The sequence below is a fragment of the Gracilinanus agilis genome, chromosome 1 (assembly GCF_016433145.1).
Source record: "Gracilinanus agilis isolate LMUSP501 chromosome 1, AgileGrace, whole genome shotgun sequence".
NCBI classification, from domain to species: Eukaryota; Metazoa; Chordata; class Mammalia; order Didelphimorphia; family Didelphidae; genus Gracilinanus; species Gracilinanus agilis.
Window position 1 is genome coordinate 221,707,815 of NC_058130.1, and position 23,471 is coordinate 221,731,285.

The 23,471-nt window shown below is 36.5% G+C and overlaps 1 protein-coding gene across 1 annotated transcript in view; it reads right to left on the reverse strand.

The window, feature by feature from the left end:
- Positions 1-23,471, reverse strand: part of LOC123249930 (phospholipid-transporting ATPase ABCA3-like) — a 306,282-nt gene that overhangs the window by 169,979 nt on the left and 112,832 nt on the right. The window contains exons 11-12 of the mRNA XM_044679017.1: positions 16,806-16,935; positions 3,971-4,125 (exon numbers count right to left, since the gene is read on the reverse strand). Of these exons, the coding sequence (XP_044534952.1) occupies positions 3,971-4,125; positions 16,806-16,935 (285 nt within the window). The remainder of the gene's footprint in view (positions 1-3,970; positions 4,126-16,805; positions 16,936-23,471) is intronic.

Consider the following 23,471-nt stretch of genomic DNA (forward strand, 5'->3'; position numbering starts at 1 on the left):
AAAATGTCATCTATGACCCCTGAGAATGGCATCATTACCTGGGTTTTTTGAAGGGCCATATATGGATGAAAGACTCAAAGTTAAAGTGAATGTAAATGGAATGAGTCAAAATGGTAGAGGAATAGACCAGGAGGAGGTAAGGTGAAATGGCTCTCTCATATGAATGAGTAATAAGAGGGAGAACTACCGCAAAGAAGGGAAAGAGAGGATGGAGTGCTATTATTACCAGAACCTTACTCTCATGAAACCTGGGATAAAGAGAAAACAACATACACAATTAGAAGGGTAAAAATGTTCTTAATGTACAGGGAATTAGGAAGAAAAAAGGGATGGGATAAGGGAGGGATTGGGGAATGGAAAACATATCAAGAGGTGGCAAGGTAAGGTGTTGGGATAGGGAAGGACTCTTAGGACAAGACAAGAGAAGGATTTTTAGAATCAAACATATCAAGAAGTGGAAGGGCATGGCTATGGGGATAAGGAAGGGATTTTATGAAAGATGGATAGACTAAGAATTAAAAGGGAAGGGGGAAGGGACAAGGTAAAGTTGGACCAATTTGAAATTAAGAGGGCAAAGGGAGAGTATAAGGGAGGGTTTTTGGGGAAAAGTGTGATTTGGTGAGGTATTTGTCAAAGGAAATTAGACATCTAAGAAGGGAAATAGCAGAAGGAACAAGAAGTGAGAAAGAACACAGTAGATGGAAATGCATAGTTAGTAACTATGACACTGAGTGCAATGGGATGAAATTCACCTATGGGAAGAAAATAAAAAAGCAGAAAGGACCTGTTACAGATAAAATGGTACACTAAAGTTCGGGGGGTGATCTCCTTCCCTTGCTGAGTGATGGAGGGGTAAAAGGTGATGGAGGTAATAGGAGAGGAACGAAAGGGATGGCTGGGTTTAAAGAGGAATGGACAAGGTGGTATTAGGATGGTAAGGGTACAGGTGAGGTATTCAGGAAAGGCAGCTAACACAGACTAGACACTCAGGCTAGAGACAGAGGATACTGGGGTAATAGGCTGAATCCTTCCAGGCAGGAAAGATACTTCTACAGATACAAGGAATAGGGCCAGTCAGAAATGGTTTGAATCTGACTTGAGGGCTTTCTTGTCAGTTTCTCAAGTCCTCAAAGAGGAACCACAAGGCTCCTCCCTGTCAATGAAACTGAAGGGATTCAGGAGGGAAGTTTCAGGTAACTACTTCCTACCAAGATGGATGCCTCCACTTTCCCTCAAGAAATAAAAGAGAATTATTCCTTCCCTTTCACCCTTGCCTAATTCTTCAACACAAAGATTCTCCAGAGGGTTTGATTAGGTAACCAAAGGTTTTATTAATGTTTCAGGGTTGGTCTGGAAGGAAAGTGGGGTTTGGGGTTTCTGACAGCTACTAGGGAGAAACTCAAGATGGGGGTCTCAGGAATGGGTTAGACTGAGAGAGAACCTGCTCTCTCAGCCTGAGAAGATTTGGCTGCTTTTAAGGTAGAGGGTATACTAAAGGGATAGTTTGCATTCAAGGATGTCCTACTTGCCTATTGGGAAAAACTAAACCCACAAAGTTTTTTCACTAAAAACCCAGAAGTCACCCTGCCTCCCAGAGCCCCAGGGAAAACAGGCAGGGAAACAGGGAAATAATATGGAAAAGGTCAGGGAGAGGTCCAGACAAATTAGCTAGGTTCAAATTGTCCAAAGACAAGGCACAGGCCAAAGCAAACCAAAGCCAAAATAGAGCTCTGGTTGATCCTTCTGCTCTGTTCAAGCTTCAGGGACCAACTGAACTTTCTCTCAGAATTCTAAGGCTTCTAACTGCCAGAAGTTTTCAGTTGGCCCCCTGCAAGAGCAAAACCTCTCTTGCATCTTTTGCATTACAGACCAAAAACCGGGACCTGAAAATGTGTCATTTACAAGAAATGTACTGAAAATGAGAGGCACACATAGAATGAAGGTGAGGGGTTGGAACAGAACATACTATATGTCTCAACAGAGAAGGCAAGGGTAGATGTCATGTCTGACAGAGTTGGGGCTAAAATGGCTATAACTGAAAGGAATGAAAAGGATATGGTGTTTGGGTGGGGGAAGGGCATTACTATGGATAATGAAGCATCATCAGTTATTAGAACTGTATGCATTAAGTATTATAGCACCCAGATTTTTAAAGGAAAAACTAAATGGGATATGGATGGAAATATTTAACAAAATAATAGTAACAGAGAACTTTAATTTTCCCTTCTCAGAACAATATAAATCTAACCAAAAAATAAAAAGAAAGAAATTAAGGAGATTAAAAGAAGCTTTGATAAATTAAAAATGATAGCTATCTGGAAAGCTACCACATACCTGCATGAGGTTAGTAGTAGATCTAAGCCTGAGTATACACATAACCCAAAACATAGTTTCTGATGGGACAGCAATGGTTTGGAATGTATAAATATTCTGTGAAAGTCTTATTTTAACACTCATCGGACTACAGAGGTAATCCTGCATTTCTAAGGGATTGTAGCATTGGAATAAAAGTGTCAAGGCTATCACCAAGCTGGAAAGAATTGGTTTTGAAAAGAATATGGTAAAGGTAACAAATTGTGTCTGCTGCCTAAGGATCAAACTAGCTAAATATGGCCCTGGTAATATAAGTTAACTGGACAGGTAAGATTATAAAATTTAATGTGTGAAGATGGGATTAATCCTACCCTGCCTATTTTTAGATTTAATCACCAAAAGTGTAAACACCCCACTTAATTCTCAAGTGGGGGAGGTCTGTGACCCACATGTATAAGAGTGGGTAACTAATTAGAATTGACTGGGCAATCCTAAGCAAAGCCTTTGTTGTGATTGGTAAACATAAAATAGGAGGAAGGCACAGGAAGTGATGAAAGGAATGGTCTTGATAAATTCCAAGAATTTCCAGGGCCCTGTGGCTCTTTGACTTTGAACTGGACCTGGAGGAGCTATGGCTAAGGACCTTGGGCTGCTTTATTTTTCTCTATAGAACTACATGTGGGTGAATGAAAAAAGGCAGACTCCCTTCTTTAGCTCCCCTGGAGGTACTAGCCTCTGGAGGGGCCCCTTGATTGGGAGGAAGCCTCGTAGTTAAAACCCTTGTTATCCTTCAGGCTCTCTGGCTGGGGCCTCTGGAGCCCTGTGGGAGTAACACATAGTCTAGCTCATTAAGTTAGATCTCTTACTCTGCCCTCTTTTCATTTCTCTACTTTCCCTCTCTTCCTATATTTTATAAATAAATTGCTAAAAAGATCATTTGGAATTGATATATATTCATTTCCTGGCAACTACCCATTTGAATATTCAGTCCAACCTTCCCCCTTTATAAACAGATAAAGAGGCCTAATATTACATTGTGAGAGCAAATTTGAAATTTTTTTTTAAGAAAAGAAGATGGAAATATGCATTAAAAGCTGTAAAGCTATTCATGCTCATTTACCTAGGGATCCAATAGGTCTGGCCATAATGGTATTATTGAGAGGGTAAAAACTTATACATGTATGAAAATATTCATGGAATATTTGTTGGTAATGACAAAATAAATGGAAACAACACAAACAAAATAAAAGGAGAAGTGGTTGAATAGATTATGATACTTGGTAATGAATTGTATTATGATATTAGAAATGACAAATACTGGAAATATAAAGAATATAAGGAAAACACATAAAGAGATGAAAAGAGAATAATAATGCATCCTATGATTACATTAAAAAGAAAAGTCACAAAATCAAGAGGAAAAAATATCCAAGTAAAACAAATCAAAGAGAACTCAAAGTAGAGGATATTTATATTAGCACACATATACAATTTACATATTTTATACAAATTGCAAACAATATGAAGTTTGTAGTTTTGCATAAAATTTTTCATGCATTTGTTTAGTGAAATGTTTTTATTGGTGGTGGTGGTTAGTAAGTATATAATTTTTAAAAATTAAATTAAAAAATAATAATACTCTGTCTTTTTGGCTCACCTGAGCATAGAAGTAAAGGTGGTCATATACTGTCATGTAATCAAATAAGATATCATGCTGAGGGCAAAAGCCCAAGCTTTTCCGGATCTGATCAAATTCCTTTGAGATCTCATGCCCATAGATATATGCCTCTCCACTTGTTGCAGGCAACATACCTAGAACATACAAAACATATCCAAGAAACTTAACTTCAGTGACAGGAGATTTTAATATATGGCTTTGAACTCAAAAGCTTGATTTTGCCTTACCTTCCTAGATTAACTACAGCCCTATTTTCTAGAAGAGTGACAGACAAACTTTTTAAAGAGGGGGCCAAAGGAAAGGAAATGATCATCTGTCAGTCTGTTTCTAAGGCAACTGTTTCCAAGTTTCATTGTATTGTATTCTACTCATTGTACTTGTCAGATTAGGCATAATGTCACGCTGGCAGGATAGAGCATTTCAGGGACCGCATCTGGCCAGTGGGCCATTGTTTGCGCATCACTGCTCTAGAACCATCAATTCGCTATAGTCACAGCCCCACAACAGTGGTTAGAACACAACCCAGGACCATGGAGAAGTGTGCCATGGAAGCAACACTGAATTTTGAGTGAGAGACCCTGGTTCAAATTATGGCTACCTGTGTGACCCCGGGCAGTTCACTTTACCTCTAGGGAGCTCAGACTTTTGTCAATAATGAAAAGGGGATGGGACAAGATGACAAATCAGGTCTTTTTCAATTGTAAATCTAAGTTTCTATAATTTTAATTTACTCAGTGCTGTGAAAAGTAACAAAAAAGAAAAAGATGTTATGGTCCCCATACTAAAGAAGCCTAGCTGAAGAAACAAAACACAAACACCTGAAATGACTTCAGGGGCTCTCATCTTCTTTTGAAAGTGATATGGCAATATTTAATGAGAACTAGAAATCTGTTCATCAAAATCTGTGCAGAACTCTTTACATGACACAATACCTTATGTGGACTTTGCAGAACATGGAGAGAATTCCTTTTTTTAACATTTAATAATATTTATTTTTTTAGAAAAGTTAACATGGTTACATGATTCATGCTCCCACCTTCCCCTTCACACCGCAGACACCCCTCCCCCATAGCCAATGCACATTTTCACTGGATTTAACATGGGTCATTGATCAAGACCTTTTTCTAAATTGTTGATAGTTGCATTGGTGTGGTAGCTTCGAGTCTACATCCCCAATCATGTCCGCCTCAACCCATGTGTTAAAGCAGTTGCCCTTCCTCTGTGCTTCTACTCCTGCAGTCCTTCCTCTGACTGTGGGTAGCGTTCTTTACCATAAGACCCCTCAGAATTGTCCTGGGTAATTGCATTGCTGCTAATACAAAAGTTCATTACATTCTATTTTACCACAGTATATCGGTCTCTGTGTACAATGTCCTTCTGGCTCTGCTCCTTTCACTCTGCATCAATTCCTGGAGGTCTTTCCAGTTCACATGGAATTCATCCAGTTTATTATTCCTTTGAGCACAATAGTATTATGTCACCAGCATATACAACAATTTGTTCAGCTATTCCCCAATTGAAGGGCATAGCCTCATTTTCCAGTTTTTTGCCACCACAAAAAGCACAGCTATAAATATTTTCGTACAAGTCTGTTTATCTATGATCTCTTTGGGGTAAAAACCCAACAATCGTATGGCTGGATCAAAGGGCAGGCATTCTTTTATAGCCCTTTGAGCATAGTTCCAAATTGTCAGCCAGAATGGTTGGATCAGTTCACAACTCCACCAACAATGCATTACTGTCCCAATTTGGCCACATCCCCTCCAACATTCTTTACTCTCCCTTGTTGTCATTTTAGCCAATCTGCTAGGTTTGAGGTGATACCTCAGAGTTGTTTTGATTTGCATTTCTCTAATTATTAGAGATTTAGAACACTTTTTCATGTGCTAAATGATAGTTTTGATTTCTTTATCTGAAAATTGCCTATTCATATCCCTTGCCCATTTATCAATTGGGGAATGGCTTGATTTTTTATACAATTGATTTAACTCCTTGTATATTTGAGTAACTAGACCCCTGTCAAAGTTTTTCCTTATAAAGATTTTTTCCCAATTTGTTGTTTCCCTTCTGATTTTGGCTACATTGTTTTTGTTTGTACAAAGGCTTTGTAGTTTGATATAATCAAAATCATTTATTTTACATTTTGTAATTTTCTCTAACTCTTGCTTGGTTTTAAAATCTTTCCTTTCCCAGAGATCTGACAGGTATACTATTCTGTATTCACTTAACTTATTTATAGTTTCCCTCTTTATATTCAAGTCATTCACCCATTCTGAATTTATCTTGGTGTAGGGTGTGAGATGTTGATCTAAATCTAATCTCTCCCATATTGTTTTTCAGATTTCCTAGCAGTTTTTGTCAAACAGTGGATTCTTGTCCCAAAAGTTTGGCTCTTTGGGTTTATCATACACTGTCTTGCTGACGTCACTTACCCCAAGTCAATTCCATTTATCCTTCCTTCTGTCTCTTAGCCTGTACCATGCAATTTTGATGACCGCTGCTTTATAGTATAGTTTAATATCTGGTACTACTAGGCCACCTACTTTCACATTTTTTCATTATTTCTCTTAATATTCTTGATCTTTTGTTCTTCCAAATGAACTTTGTTATAGTTTTTCTAATTCAGTAAAAAAGTATTTTGGTAGTTTGATAGGTATGGTGCTAAATAGGTAAATTAATTTGGGTAGAATGGTCATTTTTATTATGTTAGCTCATCTTACCCATGAGCAATCAATGTTTTTCCAATTGTTTAGATCTAGTTTTAATTGTTTGGAAAGTGTTTTGTAGTTGTTTTTGTATAATTCCTGTCTTTGTTTTGGTAGATAGATTCCTAAGTATTTTATATTGTCTAGGGTGATTTTAAATGGTATTTCTCTTTCTAACTCTTGCTGCTGTGATGTGTTGGAAATATATAGAAATGCTGATGATTTATGTGCATTTATTTTGTATCCTGCAACTTTGAAAGTTGTTGATTATTTCTACAAGCTTCTTAGTTGATTCTCTAGGATTTTTTAAGTAGACCATCACATCATCTGCAAAGAGTGATAGCTTAGTCTCCTCATTGCCTATTTTGATACCTTCAATTTCTTTTTCTTCTCTAATTGCTACTGCTAATGTTTCTAGTACAATGTTAAATAATAGAGGTGATAATGGGCATCCTTGTTTCACTCCTGATCTTATTGGGAAGGCTTCTAATTTATCCACATTGCATATGATCCTTGTTGATGGTTTTAGGTATATATTGTTTATTATTTTTAGGAAAGGTTCTTCTATTCCTATACTTTCCAGGGTTTTGAATAGGAATGGGTGCTGTATTTTGTCAAAGGCTTTTTCAGCATCTATTGAGATAATCATGTGATTTTTGTTAGATTGTTGATATGGTCAATTACATGGATGGTTTTCCTAATGTTGAACCATCCTTGCATTTCTGGTATAAATCCCACCTGATCATGGTGGATGGTCCTCTTGATTACTTGCTGGAGTCTCTTTGCTAGTATTCTTTTTAAGATTTTTGAATCTATGTTCATTAGGGAGATTGGTCTGTAGATTCCTTTCTCTGTTTTTGATCTCCCTGGCTTTGGAATCAGTACCATATTTGTGTCATAAAAGGAATTTGGTAGGACTCCTTCTTTGCTTATCTTATCAAATAATTTGTATAGTATTGGGATTAGTTGCTCTTTGAATGTCTGATAGAATTCACTTGTGAATCCATCAGGCCCTGGCGATTTTTTCTTAGGGAGTTCTTTGATGGCTTGTTCAATTTCTTTTTCTGATATGGGATTATTTAGGTATTCTATTTCTTCTGCTGTTAATCTAGGCAGTTTATATTTTTGTAAATATGCATCCATATCTCCTAGATTGTTAAATTTATTGCCATATAATTGGGCAAAATAGTTTTTAATGATTGCCTTAATTTCCCCTTCATTAGAGGTGAGGTCTCCCTTTTCATCTTTGATACTGTAAATTTGGTTTTCTTCTTTCCTTTTTTTTATTAGATTGACCAGTACTTTGTCTATTTTATCTGTTTTTTCAAAATACCAGCTTCTAGTCTTATTTACTAATTCAATAGTTCTTTTACTTCCTATTTTACTAATTTCTCCCTTGATTTTTAGTATGTCTAATGTAGTTTTCATCTGGGGATTTGTAGTTTGCTCACTTTCCAATTTTTTAAGTTGCGTGCCCCATTCATTAATCTCTGCCCTCTCTAATTTGTTAATATATGCACTCAAGGATATAAATTTCACCCTGAGTAATGCCGTGGCTGCATACCACAGAGTTTGGTAGGATGTGTCATCATTGTCATTCTCTTTAATGAAATTGCTGATTGTTTCTATGATTTCTTCTTTGACTAGCTGGTTCTGGAGAATCATATTATTTAATTTCCAATTAGTTTTTCATTTGCCTGTCCAGGTGCCCTTACAAATTGTTATTTTTATTGCATTATGGTCTGTGATGGTTACATTTATTATTTCTGCTCTTTTGCAGTTGTTTGCAATGTTTCTATGCCCTATTACACATGGTCAATCTTTGTGAATGTACCATGTGCAGCTGAAAAGGTGTATTCCTTTTTGTCCCTATTTATTTTTCTCCACATATCTATTAAATCTAATTTTTTCTAGGACTTCATTCACCTCTCTTACCTCTTTCTTATGTATTTTTGTTTGATTTATCTAGATCTGAAAGAGGAATATTTAAATCTCCCATTAGTATGGTTTTGCTATCTATTTCCTCCTAGAGTTCTGTCAATTTCTCATTTATGAATTTTGGTGCTGTGCCATTTGGTGCATACATATTGAGCAATGTTATTTTCTCATTGTCTATACTGCCTTTTATTAGGATGTAATTACCTTCCCTGTATTTTTTAATCATATCTATTTTTACTTTGGCTTTGTCAGAAATCATGTTCGCCACTCCTGCCTTCTTCTTCTCATTTAATTCCCAAAGGATTTTACTCAAGCCCTTTACCTTAAACCTGTGTATGTCCACCCTCCTCATATGTGTTTCTTGTAGACAACATATGGTAGGATTTTTGTTTCTAATCCACTCTCCTATTTGCTTCTGTTTTATGTGCATGTTCATCCCGTATTCACCAACATTTTGGTATCCTCTCCTAGTTCTACTTCTTCTTCTTACACTATTTCCTTTTAAACCAGTGGTTTGCTTTAGGCCAGTAACTCTTGTCCCCTCCCTTGATTTACTTCCCTTTCTACCCCCTCCCTTATTATTCCCCTATTTTTATTTTTAAGGCCTAATAAATTCCATTCCTCTTCTTCTCCCCTCCCTTTTTTTACCTCCCCACTTCCCTGTTCCCCTTGGTTTATTCCTTCTGACTTTCTCAGTATGGTTAGATAGAGCTCTATATTCCAATGGATATAGTTACTGTTCCCTCTCAGGGTTAATTCCACTGAGAATAAAGTTTAAATATTACCTCTTAATTCTCTCTTCCTCTCCTTCTTATAATAGTATTCATCCCTTCCCCTTCCCATGCCCTCTTTGTGTGTAATAGAATATCCTATTTTTCTTATTCATTCATGTTTTTCTTGGTGTCCTCTACTATTCACCCCCCCCTTTTTCCCACCCCCATATCATCTTAGACCTTTTAGTACTCCAACCTCTCCTTATGAATAATTCTTCAAATTACTATAATAGCAAATACTATAATAGTTAATAGAGTTCACTACGGAGAATTATACATAACATTTCTTCACATAGGAATTCAAATAATTAGATCTTATTGAAGCCCTTAAGGAGGCAAATTTAAAAAATAAGAGTTTTCTTTCTTTCCCCTCTGTTTCTTATTTACCTTTTCATGTTTCTCTTGATTTTTGTGGTTGGATATTGAACTTTCCATTTAGTCCTGGTCTTTTCTGTGCAAATACTTGGAAATCTTCTATCTTATTGAATGCCCATACTTTCCCCTGGACGTATATAGTCAGTTTTGATGAGTAGGTGATCCTTGGTTGTAGACCCAGGTCTCTTGCCTTTCTGAATATCATATTACAAGCCTAGCAGTCTTTTAGAGTGGAGTCTGCCAGGTCCTGTGTGATCCTGATTGTTGCTCCTTGATATCTGAATTGTCTCTTTCTGCTTCTTGTAAAATTTTTTCTTTTACTTAGAAGCTCTTGAATTTGGCTATTATATTCCTGGGGGGTTGTTTTTTCAGGGTCTAGTGTTGAGGGTGATCTTTGGATCCTTTCAATGTCTATATTTCCCTCTTGTTGTAGACCTTCAGGGCAATTTTGCTGAATTATTTCTCTTAGTACGGAGTCCAAATTTCTATTAATTTCTGCTTTTTCAGGAAGACCAATGATTCTCAGATTGTCTCATCTAGACCTGTTTTCTTGGTCTGTCACTTTCTCACTGAGATATTTCATGTTTCCTTCTATTTTATCAGTCTTTTGACTTTGTTTTGTTTGTTCTTGCTGTCTTGAGAGATCATTGGCTTTTATTTGCCCAATTTTTGTCTTTAGAGACTGGTTTTTGCTATATTCTTTTGATTTTCCTTTTTGATTTGGTCTATCCCATTTTCCAGCTGTTTGATTTTTTGGTCTTCAATTTGCTTATCAGTTCTCTTGATTTGGGGGCATCTTTTTTGAATTGCTCAATTCTACCCGTTAGAGACTGGTTTTCCTTTTCAATTTGGTCATTTCTGGTCTTCGATTTACTTGTCTCACTTTCCAGTTGTGAAACTCTGCCTTTTAAACTGTTATTTTCTTGCCAGATCTCTTCCATCTTTCTCATTATCTCAGATTTGAACTGTTCAAGACCTTGTGACTCATTTTCATTTTGGGGGGGGGAAGGTTTGGATGTGGTTATTTGTTTTTTCTCCTCTACTGTTTGCTCTGTTGTCTGGATTTTTTCTGTGTAAAAATCGTCGTATTAAAGGTTTTTTCTTCTTCATCTTTCTCTTCTGGTTTTCATGATGATTCTGGCTTGCCATTGTAAGCTGGGTGCCCTCTCAGCTTTATGCTCAAGCCCAGGATCTGTCTGCGCTCTTTAGGCTCCTGAGGTCTCAAGCCTAGTTGTTCTGGGTCAAGCCTCCTGGTGGACTCCTTGTTCGTTCTTCTGCCTGAAGCTCCTTTAACAGTCTCAGGGAGCTGTTTCCGCAGTTGTGCACCTTTCTGAGCTGGGTTCCCACTCAAGGTCCAAGCCTGTGCTCAGGATCTGAGTCTGTGCTTGTGTTCATGATACTTGTCCACGCCTGCACTCAGGGTCTGTGTTCAAAGTCCGTGCGTTCTTTAGCCTCTTGGGGTCTTAAGTCTTGCTGCTCTCAGGAGCAGGCCCTGTTGAGCTGCCAATGACTTAATGGGTGCCCCAAACTTGCTCTAAGTCTTTTGCGCTGGCTTTGGCACTATAGGTGGTATGTGTGTGTGGGGAGGGGGTTGTTCAACTCGCATTTTAGTGAGAGCTCTTTCACCCCTTTATAGCATGGAAATGGCCTGATTCCACATACCTTCAATGCTGCGCCCTGTTGTGGGGTCCCTTAATTCATCTGGATTTGTTGTTATGTCTTCCTAAGGACTCCTATATGCATGGGTTATAAGAGGTCAAGCAGCTGCTTTTTACTCTGCCACCATCTAACATGGAGAGAATTCTATGATTGTGTCTGATTTGTTTACAAGGGGTAAGGGAAGGTTTTTCAATTGGCTTTGAAGCCATATGGTGCATACATAAAAAACGTCCAAACTCAGTCTTGTGCTAATTCCTGCCTGGGTGTGTGCAAATAAGAAGGCAATAACTGCTATAAGCTTCCAGATGGGGAAAATGCAAGCAGTGAACTCTTCTCTCCAGGTTGACAAAATCCTGGTGTTGTTTCTGTTCTCAGTATATTTATTCTACTCTGCCTCAGCTGATACCGATGATGTAGTATCTAAGATGAAATGAATAAAGAATGCCACCTTGTGAGGTTCCAAACATTAGAAGAACTCCAGGGGAGTACATGTAAAAATATGTAAGCAGCTGAAAATTATCTGACTCAGCTCAGTAGGGGATTCACAAACAGAAATGGTTTCTGCTATTATAAAAAGTAAGCAATCTGAAGTGGTTCTTGAACGCAATTTGGGTGTGAGGAAGGATAAGGGGGATATAGGTGATTATAAGGTGATTGGCAGTGGAAAGAAGGTAAGGGAAGGTATGTAGGAGATAAAGGAAATGGGGTATGTAGGAGAGGGCAGCTCAAACAGGTTTATTCTCAGAGGCTTGAGACAGAGGATACAGGGAGGAAATTAGGGCCAGTAAGAAATGTTTAGGTTTGGCTGGAGGGTTTCTCTTGTTAGTTTCTAAAGTCTCTTGAGGGAGGAGTTGAGAAGGCCCCTCCCTGCCAGTCAAACTGATGGTTGAAGGAAGCCTCGGGGAGGCACTTCCTGCCAAGATGGATGCCCCCAGCTCCCCTCAAGGAAATAGAAGAAAACTGATTACTTCCCCTTGAGCCCTTGTCTTAATTTTCGACACAATGATTCACCAGACAGTTTGAATAGGTAACAAGGGGATTTATTAATACCAGGGTCAGTCAGAAGGGGAGGAGGTTCAGGGTTTTCTAACTGCTTCTAGGGAGAGGGGTGGGGGATGGGTTGTGGAGAGGTTTAGACAGAGAGAGAACGGCTCTCCCGGTCGGGAGATTTGACTGCCTTTTAAATAAAGTCTTTATCAAATCATTAAAACTAGGGATAACTTATTTGAGGATACTCTACTAGCCTATAGAAACTAAAACCCACAATGTCTAATCACCAAGTTCTCCCTTCCACCATGACCCACAGGAAATTCAGGGAAGTGGAGGGATGGAGATGGGAGATCAGGGAGAGGTCCAGAGAAATGAGAGAGATTTAAATTTCCCCAAGACAAGATAAGCACAGGCCAAGGCCGAAGCAAAGCCAAGCCAAAAGGCCAAAACAAAAGCCTCCAGCCACAGAGAAAGCCAGAAGGCAAAAGCCCTGTCAGTTGGAACTTCACCTCTATTTATAGTTTCAAGTCCTAACTGACTTTCTGAAGATTCTAAGATGTTTAATTGGCTTTTTGTGACTGTTAGAAAATTATAGAAGAAAAAGTTTCTGTTAGCCACCTTGCATTACACTGCATACATGGGAACTGGTTTATCCTTCCAGTATGCTGCTGCCTTGGATGAGTGCTTTGCAGTAAATAATTTAAGACTGGTCCCACTCTCCCCAGGGATAATGGTAGCATAGGAGAGAATGTGCCCTGGTGTTTTTTGTTTTATTTTGTTTTGGGGTGGGGGACTATATTTCTGTTTATGCCATATCTTCTTGTGAAATATCCCTCTGTTAAAGCAAATTGATATAAATTGGTTAAGTGATACCAGAAGACTAATCAATAGCATAAATGACAAAGAGGAGCAATTTATTATTTATAAATATGGTTATTTATATTGGGGAAACACACCAGAACGGGGCTCAAGTCAGTAGCATTAAGAAGACATCCCTACTCCTCAGAGGGTACCTTTAGAAATTTGGCAGGGGGAAAGATGAAACTTTGTTTGGGAATCTGATTAGTTAGTGAGAGTTATAGTTATATTACGGAACCTAAGGTCTATAAATTATCTTATTCTGAAACTCAAAAGGTTCCAAATTTGTAATCGATATATTGAAAATCAATCAATAAGCATTTAGTAAGTGCTTCTTATATGTCAGGCACTGTGTTGGAGAAGCAAAGAAAAAGCAAAAATAGTCTCTGCCAAACTAGCAGATAACATATATAAATCAGAATATACAAATATATAGAAGGAGGGTTTTCTTATAAAGCTCTCCAAGAGATGATGCTACTTTAATTGAGTTTTAAAAGAAGTCAATTCTATAATCTTTTAAAATTCTAATTTACATATTTCTCCTCTCATTTTCAATATTTTTCTTTAGTATTTGTTTTGTATATATTTGTTGATTTCCAATTTTTAAAAATTGTGAGTTCAGTTCAAAGACTTTCTTTGTCTATTTTGTTAATGTAAATCCTAAGGGATGTAATTTTCCTCTGTAGTTTTCTTTAGTTGCATCTCAGAAATTTTAATATACTATTATGATTCTATTTTTTATCTTTATTATCTCAGAATTTTTCTTTTAATCACTTATTATTTAGGATATTGATATTAATTCTGACTTTAGATGTGCTTCTTTTGCTTGTGCTTTCTTATTAATTACTATCTTTATGTTGTGGTCTATAAATATATTTTTTAGTATTTCTGCTTTTAAAAATATTCATAATTTCTCTGTTCCCAAGTACACGGTCCATTTCTTTTAAGGTACTATAGCTACAGTGCTGAGAAATAAGTACATTCTTTAATGTTTCTACTTAGAAGACATCATCTTCTAGTCCTTTAAGCTCACAACCCAGGAGTCATTCTGAACTTCTCACAGTATCTCCTCCCCTCACATTAAATCTGTTGTTAAGGTCAGTTGATTTCACTTTTGCAACATCTCTTGAACACATTCCTTTCTGTCCTCTGACACTGCCACCATTTTGGTACAGGCCCTCAAACACCTAATGCTTGGATTATTACCCCAACTTGCTGGTGGAGCTACCTTTCTTAAGTCTCTCTCCACTCTAATCTATCCTCTGTAAGTCTGAACATGTCATCATCCCTAAACCTTGCCACAATCAATTGACTCCAGTGGTTCCCTATCACTTCTATGATCAAATATAAAATCTTCTGCTTGGCATTCAAAATCCTTCATGATCTAGCTCCCTCCTACCTTTCTGGTATTCTTATATCTTACTCTCCATTATATTCAATTTGATCCTATAAAACAGAACTCCTGGCTATCTCACAAACAACACCCTACATCTCTTAGTTCTGGGCATTTTCTTTGTCTCCCATGCCTCAAATGGTATTTTTCCTCAACTCCACTTATTGACTTCCATAGATTCCTTAAAGTCCTAAATAAAAATTCATCTTTACAGAAATCTTTCCCAACTCTTCTTAATTCTATTGACTTCCTTTATTAACTATTTCCTCTTTATGTTTTTATTTGGCATATATATATGCTTATTTTGTGTGTGCATGTTTGTATTTCCATTCCATTATCAGTTCCTTGAGCTCCTAGATTTTTGCTTCTTTTGTATCCCTAGTGTTTAGCATAGTGCACACAAGAGGCACTTAATAAATGTTTACTGGTTGATAATATTAAATCTTTTTGTTCTAATTATTTTCTCTTTTCCTATTCTTAAATATTTTTAAAATACAAAAAAATATTGTACGTGAAATTGTATTTCTCTTATGCAGAGTATTAAAATGTATTTTAAATTTAACACATTAGTAATAGTCTTGCTTATCTGTCTTCTATTCTCAATTATATTTAACTCTTCTGTTTATTTTGTAATGTTCACTGATACTATTTATTTTCTTCTTTTTGTGTATTGTTATCACTACTCACCAATTCCCCCCAAAATAAAATTCCTTCTTTGTAACAGTTTTTCAGCCCTTAATTTTTCAAAAGATTGTGTAGTACTTCATTTTCCCAATCTTGTTTCTCTTTATCAGATTATTCAATGAGAACAAGGAGATGATGAGAACTTCTGGACAATGAATCAAGCTCTTAGAGAACAAAGTTTCCTAAAATTGCTATTTTTGCAATTTTGTTAACTTTTCATTTATGAATTTAAATGCTGTTCTATTTTGTGCATATATATTTAGTACTAGTCCCCAATTAATTTAAATAATAAATCCCATGAAGTGGACAAATGTATTAAAATTCACACCAATCAAAGTAACAATAATATAAAATGCAGTCATTGGTTCTTGCCCACTGAAAGTATGAACACAAGTTCAAATGATGTGACTATTTTCCAGAATTCATTCCCACTAATTAGAACTTAACTAAAACAATACCAATTCATTGTCTACAATCATTTGTGCATGATGTAGTTTTTCCCTTTTTATCACTCTCTTTTATTATAACAAATATCTCATCTGTTTGTATTTCACTTTCGTTTCTCAACATATCAGTCTCCTTCCCCATCCAAATAATTATCTCTTAAAAAAGGAATGAAAAAGATAAAAACAGAAGAAGTAAACAAAACTAACTAGTGTCAGTCAAGTCTGATAGCACATTTAATATTCCATGTCCACCTCTAGAATTAAGGGAGGGCATGTAAACCAAGGATAATAATTATAATCACAGAGCTTTCAGTTTCAATTTGATTGGCAAAGCTAAGAATAAGCAATGATACAATAAGCACAATGAAATCAAAATGAATGCATGTATATGTTTATGAAGATAAAAGTACTAATGTACAGTTTAAAAGCCAACATTAGAAAAAAGCGGGGAGTGAAGAATAAAATGGTTTACCCATATTGTTCACTAAAGGAGTTTTCATGTAGCAAGTCCCTTTGAACGCCCACGATAATATGACAACATTTTCTTTAGCATGCCCTTAAGTGTCATTGCCTATTAGAAATGGGATCTGAAAAATAGCATCTAATTATAGAGAAGGGGATGTTCAAAGGCTTAGAGAAAAGAACTGTGAAGACAGGTAGAGTGGAAAACAATGGGTAGTTAAGCTTAACTGAAGTAGAAGATAAAATGTTCATTCATTTAACTCACATGGCAAAAAATTAAGTCTTGAATTTGAGAACAATATTTTGCAGAATACAACAAACACTGAGCTATATTTTTATGTAAAATGAATCTCTCACAAAGAAATAAAAAATGGTTGTTTGAGCAATGATGATGAGCAACACTGAAATAAATTCAATTGCAAGAGGACAGGTGAAATCCTGATAGTATGGTGCTGATTAATATTTTTGCTACTTCTAAAAACATAAAAAGCTATACAGAGCAAATCCCTGACCTCTTAGCTGATAACATACCTGTGAGTATTGACAAGGTAGTGGTTTTTCCTGCTCCATTTTGTCCTAGGAGGACAGTTATCTGCTTCTCATAAAAGTTCAGAGTCAAGTCATTTATTGCCATTATGGTAGTGGACCCTTTGGTAAACAGCTGTGGAAAAGGGAAAGAAAGAATAGCTTTATATGCCTCTCTGGTGTTTCTGAAGTATGCTGGTTAAAAAAAAACATAAATATGGTCGATGGAACAGATTAAAAAACCCAGAATTAATCAAACATAATTGTTTCAGTAGTTCTTGAAAACATTATCTGTTGTGTGATAGGTATTGTATTAGGTGCTAAGATATGTTAGGTATTGTATTAGGGGCTATGAGATAAAGTTTTAGAGAGAATTTAAAGAATGTAGAAAATAGAAGAACAAAAACGTGAATTAAAGTCCAAGGTCTCTGACCCATCTCTTCTAAAACAGGTATCCATGTTTTGTGGAAGCATTAACACAGTAAGAATAATAAGAAGGGGCCTGAGAAGAGCTGGGGATTAACCCATACCCCAGATGAAAAGAAAAAGGATAGTTTTTTCTCTAATCTCTCAACAAGAGTAGATTTGAGGAGTACAAAATAGAAATGGATAGGAATAACTGAAATTAGAAGGGCAAAGTAGAAGTGAGCCACACTCAAGAAGGAAAAAGCTACATTCAATCTCATTCAAGTTGGGGAAAGATGCATGTGTTATGAAACAAGGTTTCATCTAGGGGGATGTTGCACATAATGAGACCACCTTCTCTGAGCAAGTTTTGTACTTCCTGGTACAGATTCCATCTCAGGAAAGGGGATGTATTAGTGCCCTAGAGCATCTACCATTCAGGGTGGGGGTCATAGAACCAGAAATCAAATGGACTGGCCTTAGCAGTAGTTATGTGAAGGTAAGAGGAGGGACCTGCAAAATAATTCCTACCAGGGGGCAGCTGGGTAGCTCAGTGGATTGAGAGTCAGGCCTAGAGACGAGAGGTCCTGGGTTCAGATCCAGCCTCAGACGCTTCCCAGCTGTGTGTCCCTGGGCAAGTCACTTGACCCCCATTGCCCACCCTTACCACTCTTCCACCAAGGGGCCAATGCACAGAAGTTAAGGGTTAAAAGAAGAAAAAAAATTAAAAAAAATTCCTACCACACAAAAGTGCTTTCAATTGATAATGCTTGCTTTGGGAAATGATATTTCTAAGTGTGGGACACAGAAGGAAAAAAAAAGAAAAGAATGAGTTAAGATCTTAACAAAGAAACTGAATAGGCAAAGGAGTTTCAGTTTTGGTACTCAAGAAACTAAACCCTCATGAGAGGCCCAGAGACAATAAAGAAATAACTAATAAGGGTAAATCCCATGAAATAAAAATGTGATTCTAAATAGACTACTAGGGAAGAAAATAAGGACAAAGAAAGGGAAAACTTCTTAGCAAAAGGTATAATGCTTCTTAAACCAAGAGATTAGAGAGGAAGCTAGTGAGAAGAGATAATGAACAATAAGCTTATCTGGGCAGGGAAAATGAAGAGACAAAAGGCAGTGAAGAAACAACAATAAATACAGTCAACAATGTAAATAAATTCAGGAATTTAAAACAACAAAAGGTAAACAGAAAAAGTAGTAAGAAAAACACATTGAAAAACCTGTGGAAATAAAACAGTATTGAAGAAATGTTAAGAAACAAACAAACAAACATTCATTTAAAGAACAAAGTAATGATTAAAAAGAGATAATTAATGAAATTCAATATAAAAAGATGAAAACATAAATATAATACTAATATCCCTGAATATAAATTCATTAAACAATCTTAAAAAATAAAAAGAATGCCAGAATGGTGAGAACAAAACTCATTAATTTGCTGTATAAAGAAAATACATCAACAAAATAAAAACATCCAGTATGAAAATGAGAGTCAAGAAAAAATTTTAATGTGCTTAATCTGAATTTTAAAAATCTGGAGCTTCAATTATACTATTAGACAAAGTAAAGATAAATATTCACAATGTCAAAAAAAGAGGGGAAACTAATTAGATTTAAAGAACTTGGGCAACAAATCAATCTCAATACCAAACAGAGCTATACCAAGTTCTAGAATCTAAATTAATACAGGAAATATTAACTGGGGTTGGGGGTGGGGGATGGAGGACTCAAGACAAAAGAGTAATAGAAAGTAATGCAATGAGCTCTTCTCCACAAACTCTTCCAAAAATCTAGAAAATAAAGTAGACCAAATACTGATGGAGAAATACTGAAAAAGTGACACATTAGTCACAAAAAGTCCAATTAGACAAGGCTTAGAAATGCCAATCCAAATTTCCCCCCTCTAAACATATGGGCTCCCACTACATGTGGGCCTCACTACATATAAATGGAATGAGAGCACTTGATGAAAAAAATGGAAAAGAAATGAGAGTTGTGGGAGAAATAATGAGAAAAGGAATGCACAACACAGCACAAACAACTAACTTCCTAAAAATTCAAATGGACCAAGAAGGTGGCCATGACTTTAAAGGGCAATGAGCAATATTAAAGTTAAAAGGCTAAAAAAGAAGAAATTAAGGTATCTCATATAAAAACAACTGACCTTGAAAACAGATTGAGTAGAAAAATGAAGGAATCATTGGACTATCTGAACACTCTCACATAAAGTGAACTAACTAGAAATCATAGAGCTATAAGACAAAGTGGAAATAAAAAGAATGCAATGGATACCTTCCTTAAAGAAACTCTCATATGAAAACTCCTAGGAACATCATAGTCCAAATCCAGAGCTTTCAGGTCAAAGAAAAAAATACTGCAGAGCCAGGAAGAAATAATTTAAGCCCCCAGAAGAAACAGTCAGAATCACACACAATTTAGTGGTGACCATTAAAAAGAAACAGAGATGCGGCAACTAGATGGCTCAGTAGACTGAGAGCCAGGCCTAGAGACAGGAGGTCCTTGGTTCAAATGAGGCCGCGGACATTTTTTAGCTGTATAACTCTGGGGAAGACATTTAACCCCCACTGCCTGTCTCTTTCCCCTCTTCTGCTTTAGAACTGATACATAGCATTAATTCTCAGGTAGAAGAAATACAAGACTTCTGGGTTAAGATGGAGGCAGAATAGAAGCAGCTTGCTTAACCTCTCCTAACCCGCACATATAGGACTCCTCAAGAAGACATAAAAACAAATCCAGACAAACGATGGGACCCCAAAACAGGGAGCAGCATTGAAGGTATATGGAATCGGGGCATTTCCATTCCTTAAAGGGGGTGAAACAGCTCTCACTAAAATGTGAGCTAAACAACTCCCTCCCCCCCACACCACCTACATTGCCAAAGCCAGCGCAAAAGAGTTAGAGCAGTTTTGGGGAATTCATTAAGTCCTTGAAAGCCACCTGGGAACACCAGGGCCTGCTCTAGAGAGCAGCAAGACCTAAGACCCCAAGATGCTAAAGAACGTGTGTGGACTTTGAACAAAGACCTTGAGCTCAGGCTCGGACATTGGGTGAGGACCCAGTACAGAGGGGTGCATGATAGTGGAAGCAGCACCCTGAGACTGTTAAAGGAGCTTCAGGCAGAGGAACAAGCAAGGGGACCACCAGGAGGCTTGACCCTGAGAACAACTAGATCTGAGACCTCAGGAGCCAAAAGAGTGGAGGGAGACCCTGGGTGTAAGGATAAACCTGAGAAGACACTCAGCTCACAATGGCAAGGCATTCGCAAGAACCCCCAAAAAGAAAGATCAACACGAAGAAATCTTTAACACTCAACAACCTTTACACAGAGAAAATCCAGACAACAGAGCAAACAGCAGAGGAGAACAAACAAATGATCAGATCCAAACCTTCCCAAAAAAATAAAAACTGGTCACAAGATCTCGAAGAGTTCAACTCTGAGATGATGAGAAAGATGGTGGCAAGAAAATAACAGTTTAAAAGGCAGAATTTTGCAATTGGAAAGTGAGGCTCAGAAATCAAATGAACTGATAAGCAATTGAACAACAGAAATGACCAGATTGAAAAGGAAAACCAAAAGATTATAGCCGAAACCCAGTCCTTAAAGGCTAGAATTGAGCAATTAGAATCTAATGATCTCTCAAGACAGCAAGAACAAATAAAGCAAACTCAAAAAACTGATAAAATAGAAGGAAACATGAAATATCTCAATGAGAAATTGACAGATCAAGAAAACTGGTCTAGAAGAGACAATTTGAGAATCATTGGTCTTCCTGAAACAGCAGAAATTAATAGAAATTTGGACTCCATACTAAAAGAAATTATTCAGCAAAATTGCCCTGAAGTTCTACAAGAGGGCAATTTAAACATTGAAAGGATCCATAGATCACTCTCTACTCTAGACCCTGAAAAGACAACCTCCAGGAATATAAAAGCCAAATTGAAGAGCTTCCAAGTAAAAGAAAAAATTTTACAAGAAGCCAGAAAGAGACAATTCAGATATCAAGGAGCACCAATCAGGATCACACAGGATCTGGCAGCCTCTACTCTAGAAGTCCACAAGGCTTGTAATATGATATTCAGAAAGGCAAGAGAACTGGGTCTACAACCAAGGATCACCTACCCATCAAAACTGACTATATACTTCCAGGGGAAAGTATGGGCATTCAACAAGATAGAATATTTCCAAGTATTTACACAGAAAAGACCAGGACTAAATAGAAATTTTGATATCCAACCACAAAAATTAAGAGAAACATGAAAAGGTAAATAAGAGAAAAGGAGAGGATACCAAAATGACAACAAATACATAACTGACAATTATAACTCTGAATGTGAATGGGATGGACTCACCCATAAAATGGAAGCAAATAGGAGAGTGGATTAGAAACCAAAATACTAGCATATGTTGTCTACAAGAAACACATATGAGGCGGGTAGACATACACAAGTTTAAAGTAAAGGTTTTGAGCAAAATCCTTTGGGCATCAAATGAGAAAAAGAAGGCAGGAATGGAGATCATGATTTCTGACAAAGCCAAAGTAAAAATAGATATGTTTAAAAAAGACAGGGAAGGTCATGACATCCTGATTAAAGGCAGTATAGACCATGAGGAAATAACTTTGCTCAATATGTATGCACCAAATGGCATAGCAACCAGATTCATAAAGGAGAAACTGGTAGATCTCAAGAAGGAAATAGATAGTAAAACCATACTAGTGGGAGATCTACATATTCCTCTTTCAGATCTAGATGAATCAAACAAAAAATGAATAAGAAAGACATAAGAGAGATGAATGAAGTCTTAGAAAAATTAGATTTAATAGATATGTAGAGAAAAATAAATAGGGACAAAAAGGAATACACCTTCTTTTCAGCTGCACATGGTACATTCACAAAGATCGACCATGTACTAGGGCATAGAAACATGGCAAACAAATGCAAAAGAGCAGAAATAATAAATGTAAACTTCTCAGACCATAATGCAATAAAAATAATTAGTAAGGGCACCTAGACAGGCAAATTAAAAACTAATTGGAAATTAAATAATATGATTCCCTAAACCAGGTAGTCAAAGAAAAAAATCATAGAAACAATCAACAAGTTCATTGAAGAGAATGACAGTGATGAGATATCCTATCAAACTCTGTGGTATGCAGCCAAGGCATTACTCAGGGGGAAATATATCCTTGAGTACATATATTAACAAATTAGGGAGGGCAGAGATTAATGAATTGGGCATGCAACTTAAAAAATTAGAAAGCAAGCAAATTAAAAATCCCCAGATGAAAACTTAATTAGAAATACTAAAAATCAAGGGAGAAATTAATAAAATTGAAAGTAAAGGAACTATTGAATTAATAAATAAGACTAGAAGCAGGTATTTTGAAAAAAACAGATAAAATAGACAAAGTACTCTTTAAACTAATAAAAAAAAAGGAAAGAAGAAAACCAAATTGACAGTATCAAAGACGAAAAGGGAGACCTCACCTCTAATGAAGGGGAAATTAAGGCAATCATTAAAAACTATTTTGCCAATTATATGGCAATAAATATAGAAATCTAAGAGATATGGATGAATATTTACAAAAATACAAATCGCCTAGATTAACAGCAGAAGAAATAGAATACCTAAATAATCCATAACAGAAAAAGAAATTGAACAAGCCATCCAAGAACTCCCTAAGAAAAAATCGCCAGGGCCTGATGGATTCACAAGTGAATTCTACCAGACATTGAAAGAGCAACTAATCCCAATAATATACAAATTATTTGATATAATAAGTAAAGAAGGAGTCCTACCAAATTCCTTTTATGACAGTAATATGGTACTGATTCCAAAGCCAGGCAGATCAAAAACAGAGAAAGAAAACTACAGACCAATCTCCCTAATGTACATAGATGCAAAATTTTTAAATAGAATATTAGCAAAGAGACTCCAACAAGTGATCAAGAGGATCATCCACCATGATCAGGTGGGATTTATACCAGAAATGCAAGGATGATTCAACATTAGGAAAACCATCCACATAATTGACCATATCAACAATCTAACAAACAAAAATCGCATGATTATTTCAATAGATGCTGAAAAAGCCTTTGACAAAATACAGCATCCATTCCTATTGAAAACCCTGGAAAGTATAGGAATAGAAGGACCTTTCCTAAAAATAATAAACAGTATATACCTAAAACCATCAACAAGCATCATATGCAATGTGGATAAATTAGAAG